Source organism: Amblyraja radiata, chromosome 10 (assembly GCF_010909765.2).
Source record: "Amblyraja radiata isolate CabotCenter1 chromosome 10, sAmbRad1.1.pri, whole genome shotgun sequence".
NCBI classification, from domain to species: domain Eukaryota; kingdom Metazoa; phylum Chordata; class Chondrichthyes; order Rajiformes; family Rajidae; genus Amblyraja; species Amblyraja radiata.
The window spans coordinates 45,497,777-45,517,134 of record NC_045965.1 but is presented as its reverse complement, the minus strand read 5'-3'; the positions used below and the strand labels follow the sequence as shown (position 1 = coordinate 45,517,134).

General features: G+C 41.7%; 1 protein-coding gene across 1 annotated transcript; it reads right to left on the bottom strand.

Annotated features, from left to right (window-relative positions):
* Positions 1 to 12,823: 12,823 nt before the first annotated feature.
* LOC116977866 (Krueppel-like factor 4) lies at positions 12,824 to 16,975 on the bottom strand. Its single transcript, XM_033028716.1, has 3 exons — positions 16,556 to 16,975; positions 14,516 to 15,560; positions 12,824 to 13,954 (listed from the first exon to the last, which is right to left on the bottom strand). The coding sequence occupies exons 1-3, from the start codon at positions 16,640 to 16,642 to the stop codon at positions 13,779 to 13,781; spliced, it is 1,308 nt and encodes a 435-aa protein (XP_032884607.1). The 5' UTR covers positions 16,643 to 16,975; the 3' UTR covers positions 12,824 to 13,778.
* Positions 16,976 to 19,358: the final 2,383 nt, after the last annotated feature.

Genomic DNA, 19,358 nt, shown 5'->3' with positions numbered 1-19,358 from the left:
CAGCGGGACAGGCAGCATCTCTGGAGAGAAGGAATGATTGACGTTTTGGATCGAGACCTTTATAAAGGTTTCGGGTCGAGACCCTTAGAAGGGTCACGATCAGAAACGTCACCCATTCCTTCCCACCAGAGTCGCATCCTGATCCATGCTGGTCAACAGGGCGAATTTGGCATAGAGACTCTAACGGCAGCGGCGCAATGCCTCCGACGCCTCCGACGGTCCCGGGACTCTTGCACTTAGGCTGTTCTATGGCCAGAGTTGCAGCGAGCGACTCGCCAGCCCGGCAAACACTCGCCAGCCCCGACTCCCCATCCTCATCTGTCCCCGCCGCTGCTTCTGTTTCTATCCCTCCCTTAACCCCGGGTCTCCAACAGCCGCGGCCTATGCAGTTGATATTAGTTTTGAAATTCTGGTTGATCACAGAATTTCTCATGACAGAGCGTGAGAAATTTGTGATCAGCGTGAGAGCGTGAGAATTTATCAAAATGCGTGAGTCTCATGCTCAATGCGTGAGAGTTGGCAGCCCTGAATATATATAAAACACAGCAAGCATTAAATGATTAAAACCAATAAAAATATAATGTGATTCACAATATCCTATTCAGTCTAGTTGAAAGGTCTTGACCTGAAACACCAACTGTCTATTTCCCTCCATAGTTTAGTTTAGTTTCAAGATACATGTGGAAACAGGCCCTTCGGCCCAACGAGTTTGCGCCGAACAACAATCCCCGTACATTAGCACAATCCTACACACTAGGGACAATTTACAGAAGCCAATTAACTTACAAACCTGCATGTCTTTGGAATGTGGGAGGAAACTGGAGCACCTGGAGAAAAATCAGGGAGAATGTACAAACTCCATACCTACAGCACCCATAGTCAGGATTGAACCCGGGTGTCTGGCGCTTAGGGCAGCTGTACTGCCGTGCTACTGAGCCGCCCATGTTGCCTGATCCATGCAGTTCCTCCAGATGCACTCCTTTTTTTGCTACAAATTCCAACATCTGCACCTCTTCCAACATCTGTATCTCTACATTATCCATATTGATTTGATTTAAAATCTATTACATTTATTACTGCCGCATACATGTTGCACAATTATTGCTTTGTGACCAAGTATTTGATTTCACCCAATCCAATCTTAGGACTTTGCTCTTATACACTTCATATACTTCAGGATTTCATATATTTAAATGCTTAGTCTACAATGAAACAGGTTCTGAACCAACATCAACAGTTCCAGTTTCTTCAAACATGTAATTCATTAGAAATCCACAGGGCGCTGCTATTGCACTGTGGTTAACATAGCAGATTTTTAATTGTATTTTTAAACAACCATTTTTATAAAACGTACTGTCCATGGCAGGGAATTACTTATATCTAAATTATGTGTCTTAATTTATAATAAGATAATAGGATAATAGGATTCCCAGGTCTTTGTAAAATCTATAAACAGAATTGCATTGACAGTCCCATTGCTTTGGCCAGCTCCTACACACAGGATTAATCTCCAAATACCTTGACTCTATCTTGCCCCCCCTTGTCCAGCCTCTTCCGATTAACATCCGAGGCACCTCATACACCCTTCAATTCTTCAATAGCTTTCAATTCGTAGGCCTCCATTGACTCATCTTTATCATGGACATTCAGTCTCTTTACACCTCCATGCCCATCAGGAAGGTCTCAAGGCTGTCCGGGTCTTTCTTGATCAGAGACTCAATCCCTTTCCCTCTCCAAACACTCTTCCTTGCCTGGCAGAATGTCTTCATCCTCAACAGCTTCTTTTTTCACTCCTCACATTTTCTTCAAGTGCAAGTTGTAGCTACGGGCATTCGCATGAGCCCCAGCTATGCATGCCTTTTTGTTGGGTAGCTCCAGATGTACACTGGCACCATCTCCCAACTCTTTCTCCACTACATTGATTTCTGCATTGGGGCTGCCTTCAGCAACTGTGCCGAATTCATTGGTTTCCTTAACTGTACCATTAACTTCCACCCTGCCTTCAAACTCATTTGGACTATCTTTGGCATCTCTCTCCTATTGCTTGATCTACAGTATCTATCCATCACATGGGGAACTATTGTTGATTGACCTCCACTACAAACCCACAAACATCCACAGTTCTCCGGACTACACTTCCACCCACTCTGCCTGTTGCAATAATGATATCCTCTGCTCTCAATTTCTCTGTTTCCGCCACTGCTCCCAAGATGAGGTGTTCCATACTAGGACATCCGAGATGTCCTCATTCCTCATGGAATGTGGTTCCCCCCTTCTGTCATCTTCTCTGTGTCCCATAGTTCTGCTCCCACTCCCTCTCCCCCCAGATAGATCAAGCATAGTTTCCCTGGTCTTCACCTGTTCTAGCCTCCGCATCCAACATTCTCCGACATTTCCGTCACCTTCGGCGGGACTCCACCACCAGCCACATCTTCCATCCCCATCCTTTTCCACCTTCTGCAGGGACTGTTCCCTCCACAACTTCTTGGTTCATTCATCCTTTCCCACCCAAACCACCCCCTATTTAGGTTCTTTCCCATGCAACTGCAGGAGATGTAGGGCTCATTCCCATACCATTTGCCTGGCCGTCCAGGGACCCCAGCTGTCCTTCCAGGTGAGACAGAGATTCACGCTTCTTTACATCAGCGAGACCAAGTGTAGACTGGTCAACAATTTTGCCGAACATTTGAGCATGGTCCACCAAGGCTGGCTGGATGACCCTGTCACTAACCACTTTAACTCCCATTCCCATTGCCGTCCTGGGCCTTGTGCATTAGTAGAATGAGACCACATGCAAACTGGAAGAACAGAACCTCATGTTCCGCGTGGGTAGTTTGAGTAGTCCATATTAACAGCATGAACATTGAATTTACGAATTTCAGGTAACTAACCTGCAAACAACAACCTTTCCCCTTCTTCCCTCCCCTTTTTTCACCCCCCTCTCTTATCTGTTTCCCAGCTGGATTCACATTAATTTCTTCCCTTCCCCATCCGTCGGCTCTCTTCGACCTATATACCTTCCTCTGGATTTGCAATTCACATGTCTTCTATCCTGATCTCCTTATCTCAGGCTTTTGTATTTTCATCTCTGTCCTACCAATCACCCCCTTTTACCTGTTACTTGCCAGGCTTTGTCCTGCATCCACTTCTCTTCCAGCTTTTCCCCCTCCCCCCACAAGAATAAGTCGGAAGAAGGGTCTGGACGCGAAACATCACCTATCAATGTTCTCCAGAGATGCTGCCTGACCCGCTGAGTTACTCCAGCACTGTATGTCTTTCTCTGTAAGTTCTATTGTGCAATGTAGGAAAAAGTTGGGTGAGGTTACTGAAGTAAAATTACACTTAAAGCTTTCTTTTTCTGATGAGAAAGTACTTCAATTTGCTTATTGCTATGACAGCTCAATAGCAGATGCTTTCTCAATGGATCTCTACTATGCTCTGCACCATTGGATAACAGGAACACATAGATCAGACTGCTATTCATTGACTATAGTTCAACATTCAATGCATTTATCCCCTCCAAACCCACCAACCTCCAAGACCTGAAGCTCTGTACTTCCCCTTGCCAGTGGATCCTTGAACTTCTATCAGCAGTGCAGATTGGTAACATCTCTTCTTCACTGGCTATCAACACAGGTGCACCTTGAGACTGTGTGTGTAGCCTCATACCTTCCCAACAACGCCACTGTTATTGGTGGATGAGTGGTGACAAGTCAGTGGACAAAAGAAAAATAAAATACCTGGTTGAGTGATGCCATACCATCAACCTCTCGCTCAATGTCAACAAAACCAAGGGTCTAAACATTGACTTCAGAAAGGGAAATGTTGGGAAACCATGTTCCAGTTTCCTTTGGTGGCACAGCAGTTACAGTTACAGTCACAATTATTGTCACGTGTACCGAGGTACAGTGAAAAACTTTTGTTGCATGCTATCCAGTCAGCAGAAAGACAATACAGGATTCCAATTGAGCCATTTACAGTGTATAGATACATGATAAGGAATACAAAAGTGCTGGAGAAACTCAGCGGGTGCAGCAGCATCTATGGAGCGAAGGAAATAGGCAACGTTTAGGGCCGAAATCCATCTTCAGACTCATCAGAAAAAAGTCAGAATAACGTTTATTGCAGTGTAAACCCAGCAAAGTCCAATGCAGGATCGTCCAAGGGTCACCACAAAGGTAGAAGTAGCTTCGCACTGCTCTCTGGTTGTGGTAAGATGATTCAGTTGCCTGATAACAGCTGGGAAGGAACTGTCACTGAATCTGGAGGTGTGCGTTTCCACACTTCTATACCTTTTGCCTGATGGCAAAGAAGAGTTGGCAGCAACAAATTACTAGGTGTTAACAATTCAATTGATCTTTCCTGAATGTACGACATAGGTGTAAACCTGAAGCAGGTACGTCAACACCTTTACTTTTGTAGATTCAGCATGTCATTGAATACTCTAACAAATGTACTATAGAGAGCAACCTGACTGGTTGCATCATGGCCTGGAATGGCAATTCAAACAAATGTGAGCACAAGAAGTTGCAGAGAGTGGTGACACAGCCCAATCCATCATGGGGACAACCCTCCCTATCATCGAAACCTATAGGAACCGCTGCTTCCAAAAGGTGGCATCTATTATCAAGGATCACCGCTATCCAGGCCATGCCCTCTATTGCTGTATCTCGGGCAGAAGATACTGAAGTCCTACACCACCAGGCTCAGGAACATCTACTTCACTACAACCATCCAGTTCTTGAACTGACCTGCACAACCCTAATCCTACCCCAGCAACAGAACACAGGTTACCACGCCTTGCATTTCCATGGACTTGCTTTCTTTTTTTCTTTTTTTCTTTTATTTAAAAAAAAAATTTAAACTTTACCCTATAATAGAAAAAGAGAAAAGAAAAAAGAGAAAGAAGAAAAGAGTGAGGATAGTAGTGGAGTGTAGTCCGCAGTAGTTGGCGTTAAGTGAATGATAATGGTTAAGTAGACTGTGTGCTTGAAAATGTGAAAAGAAAAGAAGAAAAAAAAAGCCCCACAGAAAGGGGGGGCCTTAAGAAAAGAAAAAGAAAATAAGTAAGGAATCTAAAAAAGGTAAGGCTAAGCAAGAAGGAAAGGGAATGTGCCTAATTCATGGACTTGCTTTCTAATTGTGTTTTGCGCCAATATCTTGTTTTTGCACAACATTTTTATTTTCTCTCTGTTAGAATTCATGTATAAGTTATGTATATTGTACACTTTCATGTGCAAAGTTGATGCGCCTGTGATACTGCTGCAAGCAAATTTTTCATTGTATCTTTACCTCACCACACATATGTGTATGGCAATAAACTCAACTTGATTTGACTTCATTTGTATTGGCAGTTCTTAAAAAAAATCAACAAATGATGTCTGATGAATATTATTTACAGCATATTTTGGATTTCTAACATCTGTCGGGTTTCACTTTTGTGAATTTATTGGGTGGATAACTGTAGATAGTTTGTGATCCTGTCAGAACAGAAGGAGAAAAGATTAACTATTGAATGGTAAAACTTTTATAAATCTAATTTTGTATAAGCATTTTTTTAAATTGTTCTAATAATGATATAGTCCCAAACTATATAGAAGCAGTAGAAAGATGATTTAAGTATCTACTGGTTTAAGGAGAGTTAAGTATTAGAATCAGTTAAGCAAATGAGTGTTGAATGAACCACTATCAACTTCAATTCAGAAAGGACCTGATTCAAATGGGAATTTTACAGAAACATATAAAGTTCTTAAGGGATTGGACAGGCCAGATGCAGGAAATTTTTTCCCAATGTTGGGGGAGTCCAGAATCAAGGGTCACAGTTTAAGAATTAAAGGGTGGGCCATTTAGGACTGAGATGAGGAAATACATTTTCACCCAGACAGTTGGGAATCTGTGGACTCCACTGCCACAGAAGGCAGTGGAGGCCAATTCATTGGATGTTTTCAGGAGAGTTAGGTATAGCTCCTGGAGCTAATGGAATCAAGGGATATGGGGAGAAAGCAGGATCGGGGTACTGATTTTGGATGATCAGCCATGATCATATTGAATAGGGCCGAATGATTTACTCCTGCACCTGTTTTCTATGTTTTCCAAATCCTTGCATTTGCAAAGCTTGCTGTTCTGTTGGCAAGGTTGGGAGAACAGAAGATTCAAGCATGTTCTGTCGTTTAACTGAATCATGGCTGATCTGGATCTGAGTTCGAGTTTTTCATCTCGGTTCCCTCTGCTTTAATATCCTTGGCCAATAAAAGTCAATCTTTGTCAGATTTGAATTCTCCAACAGATAGTGGGGGAGGGAGGGAGTTCCAGACTGACAGCAATGTGCTCAGGGAGATACTGTCAATGAATTGACAACATACAGTGCTCTCCATAATGTTTGGGACAAAGACCCATCATTTATTTGTTTAAGAAGGAACTGCAGATGCTGGAAAATCGAAGGCACACAAAAATGCTGGAGAAACTCAGTGGGTGCAGCAGCATCTATGGAGCGAAGTAAATAGGCAACGTTTTGGGCCGACACCCTTCTTCAGACTGATGGGGGGTGGGGGGAGGCGGGGATAAGAAAGGAAAAAGGAGGCGGAGGAGCCCGAGGGCTGAGGGAGAGCTAGGAAGGGGAGGAGACAGGAATGGCTAACTGAATTGTGAGAATTCAATGTTCATGCCACCAGGCTGCAGGCTCCCCAATATGAGGTGCTGTTCCTCCAATTTCCGGTGTTGCTCACTCTGGCCGTGGAGGAGGCCCAGGACAGAGAGGTCGGATACGGAATGGGAGGGGGAGTTGAAGTGCTGAGCCACCGGGAGGTCAGGTTGGTTAATGCTGACTGAGTGGAGGTGTTCGGCGAAATGATCGCCAAGCCTATGCTTGGTCTCACCGATGTAGATCAGCTGACATCTAGAGCAGCGGATGCAATAGATGAGGTTGGAAGAGATCATTTATTTATTTATTTATTTATTTATTTGCCTCTGTACACCACAATTTGAGATTTGTAATAGAAAAAATCACGTTGTTAAAGAGCACATTGTCAGATTTTAATAAAGGCCATTTTTATACATTTCGGTTTCACCATGCAGAAATTACAGCTGTGCTTATACATAGTCCTCCCATTCCAGGGCATCATAATGTTTGGGACACAGCAATGTCATATTAATGAAAGTAGTCATGTTTAGTATTTTGTTGCATATCCTTTGCATGCAATGACTGTTTTAAGTCTGAGATTCGTGGACATGGGTGTCTTCTCTGGCGATGCTCTGCCAGGCCTGTATTGCAGCCATCTTTAGCTTATGCTTGTTTTGGGGACTAGTCCCCTTCAGTTTTCCCTTCAGTATTTAAAAGATCAATTGGGTTCAGATCGAGAGATTGACGGCCACAAAAGAATTGGCCATTTTATAGCTTTGAAAAACTCCTTTGTTGCTTTAGCAGTATGTTTGGGATCATTGTCTTACTGTAGCAATGTTACAAAATTTTGAGATTTTAAAAATCAAGTCTGTAATTTATCCCATCAGATAAAGCATAAAAATAAGTTTAATTTGACACTTAATTCACTTTCATATCTCAAGTATTTAAAAAGTTATGGCCATTTTCATACTGGGAAATGAGCATCTTGTTCCCTATTGATTTTCTATGGACATAACAAAAAAGCTGTGATCGTGAACAGTCAAAAGCCCATAACTTTCTTAAAAATCAAGAGAACTGAATGAAATTTTCAGTTATCATAGATTGAAGCATTCTGAAACAAATATAAAATAATCTTACTTGGATGACCTGAAATTAAAGCATATAATTAGTTAGTTACCTAATTGTAGCTAATTTCAGACTTCAATTACTAGATCTAAACATCTATCCATTTCTTAATAAATGATTAACATTTTTAAATAGCCTAAATGTCCAAATAATATTCACAAATAATTCACAATAAAACATGATTTTTAAATCTCATTTACATTAATTTATAGGCCAAATGGAAGGAATTTAGTGTTTAATTGCTGTAAATAAATGCCCATTTAAATCAGCTTTCCAGTGGGATCCTGTGGAACGCGCTGGTTTAGAACGTTCACATTGCGGTAGATTTGTGCCCCAAATGCCGAGAAAAATACTGCGCGATATAATGGGCCCAAATTGAGCTACTCGCAATATTAAACTTAGTATAAAGGGATCTTTAGAAGCCATTTTTAATGTAAAAATATACAACCTAACTTCTGCTATTTGCTTTATGAGACCCTGCGGTTGCTGGCGGTCGCGGGTTTAGAGATTGATTTTTAAACTACTATAACTATTATTCAAGGCCTTTAAACCTAATAATAGCTTTTGCGACGGGGTCTTCCAGCGATTTTTCGTTAATAATTAACTAGGCTGAACATTTTCGATTGGAACAGCTTAGAGAAAATCGCGTTTTAAACCCGCCCCCTCTAAACGGCGCCAAAATCGCGCACACCCTCAGCAGCAGATCTTCAACGACGCTTCAGGTAGGCTTTGCAACATACCTACTTACTGTAGAATGAACTGCTGGCCAATGAATTTTGAGGCATTTGTTTAAACTTGAGCAGATAGGATGTGTCTATGCACTTCAGAATTCATTATGCTACTACCATCAGCAGTTGTATCATCAATGAAGATAAGTGAGCCTGTACCTTCAGCAGCCATACATGCCCAGGCCATAACACCCCCACCACCGTGTTTCACAGATGAAGTGGTATGGTTTGGATCTTGGGCAGTTCCTTCTCTCCTCCATACTTTGCTCTTGCCATCACTCTGATATAAGTTAATCTTCCTCTCATTTGTCCACATGACCTTTTTTCCAAAACTGCGGTTGCTCTTTTAAGTACTTATTTGCAAACTGTAACCTAGCCATCCTATTTTTGCGGCTAACCAGTGGTTTGCATCTTGCAGTGTAGCCTCTGTATTTCTGTTCATTTCTGTTCTTCTGCGGATAGTGGTCAGTGACAAATCCACACCTGACTCCTGAAGAGTGTTTCTGAAGAGAGAAGGGGAGAGAAGGGGAGAGAAGGAGAGAGAAGGGGAGATAAGGAGAGATAAGGATTGTGAGAATTCAAAGGGGAGATAAGGAGAGATAAGGAGAGAGAAGGAGAGATAAGGAGAGAGAAGGGAGACAGAAGAGAGACAGAAGGGGAGGAGAAAGGAGAGAGAAGGGAAAAGAAGGGGAGGAGAAGGGGAGAGAAGGAGGGGGGTGAAGGAGTGGAGACATTTTTAAGAAGTTTAATAAAGTTTAGCGGGCATTTTACCTACCGGTAGGTCTTCCTAGGTCGTGAAACTCCAATGAACCAATCAAAATGTCCGGTCAGCGAAGGAGATTGCCTACGGCTACCCTTGAGTGCCTGTAAGTAAATAGCGACCCCACTCCACTGCACTACGAGTGAAAAAGACCCAGGTCAACCAAATTTTACTAGCGGAAATTTTTTCAATATGCTGAAAATTTTTCCGTGACCTAGCTGAGGCCTAGCTAGGCGGGAACCTCCCTCAAGCATAAAGGAGAGTTCCAGCCAACTCATACGACTGCCTAGGACCTCGTGTTGACCATGCTGCGAGTTTGAGTCCAGGGCAAACTCTTCCAAACTCGCAAATTAGGTTGCCCAAGTGGGACAGCCCCTTAAGGTTTGGCTGATGTCTCTAACAGTTTTATTCTTGTTTCTCAGTCTCATAATGGCTTATTTGACTTATATTGGCACAACTTTGGTCCTCGTGTTGATAAACAGCAATAAAAGTTTCCAAATGTGAAGGAAAGGCTGGAGGCACTGAGAGCTCTCTTATACCTGCATTAAGGAGGCATTTAAACACACCTGTGCAATTACAAACACCTGTGAAGCCATATGTTCCAAACATTATGGTGCCCTGAAATGGGGGGACTATGTATAAACACTGTATGGTGAAACCAAAATGTATAAAAATGGCCTTTATTAAAATCTGACAATGTGCATTTTAACATCATGTGATTTTTTTCTATTACAAATCTCAAATTGTGGAGCACAGAAGCAAATAAATAAATTATGAGTCTTTGTCCCAAACATTATGGAGGGCACTGTAAGAGCCCACATGGGGTGAAGGACTTGGAGGAACCTCTGTCCACTGAAGCAGGCCCTATCCATTAGTGGAAGAAAAAGAACAAATTTGTGAAGACAAATTGGTGAGCCTGTCTTAAACGTGACAACTAAAATTCAGAAAACTGCCTGAAAATAAAGCATTTAGAACGTTTGGTAGTAAAATTCTAAGAAATTACGGAGATTAGACATGAATAGACAATAGACAATAGCGAAGTTATGGTGAAGTCATTTATCATCATGGAAAGTCATTTACCTTGTAAATTATGGAAAATATAGAAATTAGATCTGTGACATTGTAGCACAATTTTAAATTATGTCTGAAGAATGGTCTCAACCTGAAACGTCACCTATTCCTTTTCTCCAGAGATGCTGCCTGATCCTCTGAGTTACTCCAGCATTTTGTGTCTATCTTCGGTGTAAAGCAGTGTCCGCAGTTCCTGCCTGCACATTAAATTATGCAAATTTAGTTTTAAAAATCTTTTATTATTTAAATTGCCACTTTTAAATTGAAATGTATTTTATTTTTCTCTACATATATTTAGCATAGATTATAGCATCGTGGATTAAGTGCAAGGGTATCTAACGATAACTTTCTTACGCGCTGCTGAACCTATGCATTTATGTATTACACATGGCGTGAGAACGGTCGAAACTTATACACAGCAACAAAGAACTTCATAGCCTGACACCAATATGGTTCGTTTCAATGAAAAGAAAATTGATGATCCTCTTGCAAAAGAAACATTCTGCGATCATTCTTAAACGAATGCAAAATAGTTGATTTGGATAAACCCATGGAGAACTATTTATGGCAATCCATAATTTTAAATGCAAAATGTTGTCGTTTACTTATTAATGGAATAAAGTAAGAAGAATTATATGGCTGTGTATGGATTTGATATTCACTGTAAGCGATAATTATGTTTAATGTGAACAATTTTATAGAGACGCACTGAATTCCTAAGAACATCCACGGTAGTTTTTAATAATAGTTGCACAACGGTAATTCCTTGCTTTTATCGTTGATTTAATTCCCACGCCTTTTAAAGATCAAAACATTAATTCCCGAGTAAGATGTTTGTTACTCTCTTAGGTTTCTATAATTCAGGAAGTGATTCTTGAAAAAGGAAGGCATCGGAAATCAAGCTTGTTCCAAAGCAAATAAAAAAATGGTTTCACTGCTGCGTTATAATAGTTGGCCGGGAGCTTAAAAGTTGTAAAAATGGCTTTTGTGTTCCACAATCACAGTACAGTCAGCTCGCACAAAACGTGCCCCGTCAATTGAAATATGATCACCCATCGCTCCGGTGACACGAAACACCGGCTCCCCGAAACAGCTGATCGAGAAAGCAGGGGAGGATTTTGATCTGTGTCGATATTCATTGCCCATTGCCTATGTTGCTGATCTGAGCTTTCGGCCTCAGGGGATGAGCTCCGATGTGCAAGTGCTCCTGTCCCAGCCACAGCAGGGTAGACAGAATGCAGCAGAATCTTATGTCCTTTTTGCTTGTTCTGATGGTCATTTTATTTTTATTTTGACTCTAGATGATTTAAAACACGACTGACTGTAAAAACGACTGCGTGCAGTTTGCCTTGTGCACACCCAAGAGTCCCAATGTGTTTTCACCCCTCAACAAGTGGCTAGTGATAATATACAAATAATTCAATATCTGTGCAATGTTTTAAAATATAAAAGCATTGTTACTTTCCCCACGTACGTTGGGAGGGACTTTATCATCACCAGCAGGTCAGTGTTCGGGGCTCAGCCGACGGGATGAGATCCAATATCAACCACCCCGTTTTCAACCGCCATGGATTTTCACCGGGATCTTTCAACCTTTCGGCTTTACTGCCGATCAAAATTGAAACATAAAGCTCGAAATGTTATCCTCTTAGGGTTCATCGCAACTTGGTTGCATCAGCAGGTTTACTGTTAACTCGTAGTCGAATCGATATATATGTTTTGCAAACCCACTACGTCGCCGCTTCCAGCTGGTTTTTTTTCATCGTGATATATATATTTTTTGTGTTATAGACACCGTTTCTTGTTTGCTTACTCACACGAATTAGATAAAGAAATAGATTATGTACGGAGCTTGACTTGTTAACACTTTTTAAAATATTTTTGTCACATCATATATACTTAGCAAAACAAGTGAAAATCCGATCACACAGTGAATGGCATTAGTTCTAGATCTGTTTGGAGCAGGAGGCAATGGCATTTTAGCAATTTGTGCGGTTACCACATTCTCTGCTCCCGTGGCAGTCGCCGGCACTTCTGGATCAAATGGTATGTAAATGTCTCGCCATCCACAAAACTAAAAGTAGACAAAAATGCTGGAGAAACTCAGCGGGTGAGGCAGCATCTATGGAGCGAAGGAAATAGGCAACGTTTCGGGTCGAGACCCTTCTTCAGACCGAATGGGAACTTAACGTGCAGAAAATCAGCGTAGGCTGATTTATATACATGTATGCACTATGTGGTTTATATACATGTATGCAATATTGCATTAAAAAAAAATATATATATATATTTTTTTTTTTTTAATGCAATATACATACTGACACATATTAATTTTAATCATACTAAAATAAAAACGAAGTGAGGGTTTTTCTTTGCTTCCTAGCTATTATTTAAGCTAGCTAATACAGTGCCTTTCTCTGCAATGGAGAAAATTTTAAAGAAAAAAGTTAACGATAATGGAGCCCTTGAGTAGGTAAAAATGTCTGGGACGTTTTCAAGACAAGAACCGTATAACAGATGTGCTTTAAACAGTTTATTTATAATATAAACAAAAGAAAGCGAATACAACGAATCCACTGGAGATATCCGATAATGATATCTTAATTGCTCGCTTTTGTATGACGACGAATCTCCCATCCATGCAACAGCAGTTAGTTCCAGTGTTTGTTAACTAAGTGTGTCAACAGAAGGACCCGATTCAAGATACACACACACATACACACACACATATATTGCACTTTGAACGGTTCTTTCGTTCTTTCAACTGTATCTGTGTACACCGCGTACTATTGCTTTCTTAATTAGGACTGTAACGATAAGGCGAGCCGTATTTTGAGGATATTTACTCATTTTTGTCGTTGTATTCACTTTAGGCTTTTTTTTTCAAGTATTTTTTATACAAAGCAAACAAAAAATAAAATATTCAACAACTCCATCTGAGGCAGTACCTGGGTCATTTCCTCATCAGAGATGGTGCCAATTTGAACCATCGCCCTGCCCAATCCAAATAGAAAGTTTCAAAACAAACGAACTTTGTAATTTAGCTTGTCCGGGTTAAGTGAACAGCTCACATAGTAAATATGCTCCTGTACTAGAGATTCTGCAATAATACATCTTAGAACTGCACTATATTTTTGCTTCATTTAAATCTGTTTACGCATTCTGTTTCAATCCAAACAATATAGGTTATATACACATTGAATGTACAACTGGGTCCGGCCCTGTTACCTTTGCATAAAAGCCTCCCCGCCCATTCCCCCTGCAGCTAATTTTATTGTCTTCAGTCCTAATACTTTTTTTTACTCTCTCTGGAAGACATATCTGGGTGACAAGAGATTTCGTTTTAAATACTGAGTAATAATTTAGTGCTTCTTTTTTTTTTTAAAAGATCCTTTATATATACATAAAATAGTCATTACCCAGTATCAAAATATTGTAAATAATATGCTCTGTATAAATAGTATGTCCTCGCTGTTTACATGTGCCTCTTCATGTGTAGGGCGAGATGGTCGGATCTGGAGAATGCCCTCTCACAGAGATGGCACTGGAAGGGGCGATGACCGGTGTGTTTGCGGTAGTGGCGGGTTAGCTCATCGGATCGCGCGAACTTCCAACCGCATCCTTCCCAGTTGCAATGATAGGGCTTCTCACCTGGGCGGCACACACAAGAACAAGGTTAGTTGTGAAACACTTCAGACATCCAATTCCCCCTAATCTTTACGCCATTAAAAAAAAACTCTTCGAACTCTCTATTAGAATTAGTTTTACTTCCCCATAAGCTAGTGGGTGTTATCTATCAACTGCCCCTGAAAGACATCAATATCTTTGTATTGTACACTGTCTCTGTACTGTACACTGCACAATGACAATAAAGTTTGAATCTGAATCTGAAATCTGAATCTGAATATCATATTCCCTGTTTATTTTTCAAAGCAGTTTTATTTGTTCAGTTCCGCAACGTAACCGCATATCTGAGATCGAGAAATCTCATTAAAAGATTTTTTAAGAATTTCAGATCTCCTTTTCCTATCGCTTTGTTATAAGTTATTGTGAGATTTGAATGGATAGCACAAAATACTTTTTTTTTTACAAATTGAGCAATACTTTTTTTTTAACTGTGTCTTGGTACACGTGACAATAATAAACCATTTTGATCGCTTTAAAGCGACGCGGCGCAGTGAGGGCTTTGAGCTCTCGCCGTGCGCTGCTCACCTGTGTGAGTCCTCATGTGCGCCTTGAGGTGGGAACTCTTGGTGTAGGTCTTGCCGCAGCCGGGGAACTCGCAATTGTGAGTGGCTGTGCGCTTCCTCGCCCAGGATCTGCGTCCTCGCTTGGGTTTACTGTCCTCGGGGGCGGTCACCGGGGGGAAGAAGTCCAGCAGGGGTGAGGATGGCGGGGTCAGCATCATGCCGTGCATGCCGGCAGCGTGGACCTTGCGGGGATCTCGGTAGACGTTGAACTGCCCGTGAAACTGCTGACCGTAATGGGGCGGGTAGACGGTGGCTCTCTGATACTGTTGTGGCACAGACAGGTTGGGGCGACGGTGCATGTCTGGGATTGCCTGGTAATCCTTGGGCATCAACTGGCCCGCGTGCGGGAGTCTGTGAATCCCAAAGGTTTGCCGGTGAAGTGGATGCTGCTGCTGCTGCTGTTGTTGGTGATGGTGATGGTGCAATGGAATCAAGTTCGGCTTTTGGTCAATCATTAGTCCTGAAGGGTTTCCCGCATGCATGCACGACTGATTGGTCTGTGGCTCCCGCTTCATTTTATGGCCCAGGTGCTGAATATTTATGGGGACGGACCTCTGCACGACGTTGCCCATGCCGGGAGATCGCAGCTCGGTGTATTCTCGTCTTTCCATCGCAACCTTGATCCCAAAGTCCTGAGCAATCTCGCAGGCGCTTGAAAAGTTGGTCGGCAAATCCGGTGTGAGCAGTTCAGCCACCAGGCTTTGGTTCGGGCTCCCTGCGAAGTTGCCATTGCTAAAGTTATTGGAGGTGGAGAAGGCGCCGTCGCTCTCGTACACTGTGCCGCAGCTTTCGGGAGTTTCTGGCAGGGGGTAGGCTGAATGATGCCCTCCCGCGCTCCTCGCCTCGGAGCTCATCGTGTTGGATAAAATAAACTCCAAATCTACGAAATTCCCCAAGTCGTCCTCTTCCTTTTTGATATTAGGGGTTTCAAGGGAGTGGATGGCGGCGAGGGTGGCGGGTCTTATCTGATAGATACACTTGGAGACAGGCTCGTCAACTTTCCACCTCTGTTAATACAAAAACAACGAAACAAAAAAATAGTGAGGCGACATGAAGGTAGCAACCGTGTTCTCCCACCACCGCGTCCTTCAACTCCACCACTCCCCCATCCCCTCCCAAAAAAAAAGTGTCCTCTCCACTTGCCATTCCAGAACGAACATCCGCAAATGCGATCATTTGATGCAAATGATTCCCCAAACGGCCAAACCAGTTTGGAGTTCTTCAAAGACTCGTTTATTTATTTGTACAATTCACGGGAGTGGAGATAAATGGCTGTCTGAGTTCACCCGATTCACGCTCTCGCTATAAGTTGATCGACAGCATTCCTAATGCTGAGTTAATTCGGATTAAAAGTTGGAAAGTTAAACTATATTGTGTGTTAGTGATCTTTAGGAACGAACACGGCACTACAGATATTTTGTTTTAGTTGTCACCAAATCGGCGACCATTCTTCTTTTCTAGGGGTGATTTCAGAATATGCCTAATTGTTTTTGGATGTTTCACAAGTGCTGACAGTGAGAAATGCTGATGACACCTTACATTGCCGACTGCGGGATAATTGAAACGTTTGCACGCAACTCTGCTAAATATTAAGCCACAGTTGGAAGTTAAAGACGGAATGAGAGTGCCACAGGCAACGCTGATTGCAAAATGCTTACCTGCAATGATTTACATGGAATGCTTTAAAATAACTCAAAACGGGAGTCGTTTAGCTTCTCCGTGACTTTATATAAAAGTAGTTATGTTTAAGACAGGACTAAGTATAATTTAGCAGGTGAACATGTCGCGGAACATGCCTGAATAGAATGCAACCTGATGTTTACTTTTGCGTGCAATAGAACCAGCAAATTGTTTCTACGGAGCCACGCACAAGTTTAAAATGACTTGTTACATTTCAGTTAAATTAACCCACACATTTGTCACAAGAAAGATAGAAATGTTGATCTCTCTCTCTCACACACACGCGAACATACACGCAACGAACACAAGTTTGTAAACTTACGTTGATCATCTCGGCTTGTTTTTGCACCAATGTTTCATGACTGGCAAAAGTAGCAATGGAAGGAAGCATGGTTTCTGCCAGTGCCATTGCTGCTTCCTTCACTGCGGAATGCCTTCACAACAAGATACAACGAAGAACGCAACTAGATTCTTGCTCTTTAAATCCAGTGTGTAAAGCCGTCTTTGGACAGAGAGTGTATGCGAAGTTTCTGTCAAAGTAATCAGTTCAAGAGTGTTTCACCAACTCTGGGAATGGGGCATGTTAACACTCTTCCTACCGTCTCATTGGCTGTGAAGTCAATCAATATAAGTAAGTGTGGTGACTTGCTAATAGGAAAGCATCCAATCCCGTAAGGCCAGCTTCCCTTCCCCACCCCCTCCAAGAGAGAGAGAAAAAAAAGTTTCACATTGCCTTCGGAACTGTAATTGGCGAAGCTCTGCTTCATGAATATGAAGGGTTGAAGTCGAAGGGGGAGAGGCCTTGGCGGGATTGGTTGTTTTCTACCCTTCCGTCTGCCATGAGTACAGAGGTTGTTGTTAGAAAGTTCTAGCTTTGTCCGATGGTGTCGCTAATGTCACAAAAAGAGAAACAAGACAATGATAGTGACGTGATCTAAATTTAGTGTTGGTATAAAAAGGGGCTTCGAGGGGGAAGCGGGGAGCGAGTCCACCCTCAAGCGCGGTTGGTTATGTCAGCAGAGCGGTTGCAACGGGTAGACCGCTCGCAATCACCGTCAAAGCTCACTCAAAGAGTCCGAGTCTGTGAGACGCACAGGTGACGTTCCAGAAACTTTACACGACATACCTTCAAACTGCGTGTGTGTGTGTGCAGATTGAAATGTACACCTTCACAACCAGATTTGTCTTACTGAGCCAAAGCGTCTGCATGCAAATAGACAGAAATACGTTTTCATTTAAACCCAAAGCATTGGGTCAGATTTAAGATAGTATTCGGTTACTTTTGTACCCGCCTCCCTAATCCGGGCTCAGAAAAACAAACGAAACCCTTATTTACCAACGCTGTAATTGGAATGTTATGTATCAACTACAATAATATTTACCTGAGTATATCGAACGTTCTTAGAGCTGCAGTTTTTGTTATCAGGCTGATTCCAATATGGCCTTACAAGACATACCCTGCAGCGTACAATTTATGCAGCATACACACTCATCTGTGTAGGGAGGAACTGGAAGGAGCAGATGCTGATTTACACCGAAGATAGACACACAATGCTAGAGTAACTCAGCGGGACAGGCAGCTTTTTTTTGGAGAGAATGAATGGGTGACGTTTCGGGTCGAGACCCTTCTTCAGACTCAACGCACTCATCTCTCGGCCGCACATTCATTGAGGGTTAGGTTTTTACTTGGGTCACAATGCACAAAGCTCACAAACCCCATACCAGATGGTTGAATTGGATAACTTAGTTGGTCTTTTGTTCTGCTTCTTGGTATTTGTTCAACAGTCTTAATATTCAAACGAAACAATAGCTAATGGTTGCAATGAAATGATTACATGAGCTAAATGGGGGGAAACAACTGCTGGATGGAGATTTTGATCCGGAGGACTATTGCGCTATTTCTTTTGGATATTTATGGTGGGATCGTTCTTAAAATGAGCAACAAAGGGAGACAACTAATATTGACAAGATTGTGTAGGAAGGAACTCCAAATGCTGGTTTACACCGATTGTACAAGAAGCGTTTCTTGGATGAATGACGTTAGCTGTTAAAAATACATTGATTTTATTGTGAATTTGGCAAACAAAACAGGGCAGATAAATACACCCTGTCAGGGTAAACTAAAGTAAAAATAAACGGACACTGAGCACAAGCAAATAAACAAACCTAGAGAACAAGAGAGAGATTCAATTATTTCTCAATCGAGAACAGTGCATCTTGGTAAGGTGGCAATCATGTAGCTAGCTAGATGTTGAAAGCGGGTTGAAAGATTCAAATTGCTTCCTGGAATTGCCAGACAGCTTATGTGGAGAGTAAAATGTATGAGACATACGTTAAATATGTTGATCACAGACAACTTTCTCCATGTTCCACTATTAAGGTTCAATAAGGAATGCTTGTAACGCTTTTACTTATAGTGGTTGTTTGTTCACAGTTTAATTTCAAATAATTGTACGTAGTTATTAGCTCCTTCTATCCAAGGGCCCAATTCCGATTTAATATCACAATCTTCCCTTCTCAATGCATGTTTTCGCTTTAGAGAGCAATCATAATTTGAAATAAAAGTTTAGTAAGTTTTGAGAATAATGTGAAATTAATAGGTGCGTGGGGAGTGCGTTTTCAAAGTACTGCCGCGAACTGACTGGCAAAGAACATATATACATACTCTACACTATGCGTGCTTATGTCACATAACACCATTCAAGATTTCGTTTATTTTCACAGTCTTTTAAGATCCGATCTCATTAATTGTCTGAAGAAGTGGCTGTTTTTTTTTCTAAAATATGTAACTTGACATTTCCTCCCATACTGCAAATTGTAGCAAAATTGGTTCATGATATCCTCAGAGTGTTTTCACTTCGGTGAAGAGTTATTTCATTTCGTGCCACTTACGATCGGTGCACCGCATAGGAATAATATAAGTTTTTTTTTACTGAGAGGTTTTAAAATCTGACACTTTAGAAACAAATCGGAACAGTTTCCCCCACGAGTTAGAAGCTGAGGCGAACCTGACGAGCCAGCAACGCGTCTAATTAGATGAATGGCATAAGTAGCTATTTCAGAAACTAATTCTAATTAACATTTTTCAATAGATTCAACGCGACACAGACATGTTTCAAGCTAAC

What these genes read in the sequence shown, in the direction of transcription:
- LOC116977866 (XM_033028716.1), bottom strand. Translation starts at nt 16,642, where the DNA reads ATGGCACTGGCAGAAACCATGCTTCCTTCCATTGCTACTTTTGCCAGT. An exon ending in AACAAGCCGAGATGATCAAC is followed by an intron (nt 15,561 to 16,555) that starts GTAAGTTTACAA and finishes TTGTATTAACAG; the next exon opens with AGGTGGAAAGTTGACGAGCC. An exon ending in GCACATGAGGACTCACACAG is followed by an intron (nt 13,955 to 14,515) that starts GTGAGCAGCGCA and finishes TGTGCCGCCCAG; the next exon opens with GTGAGAAGCCCTATCATTGC.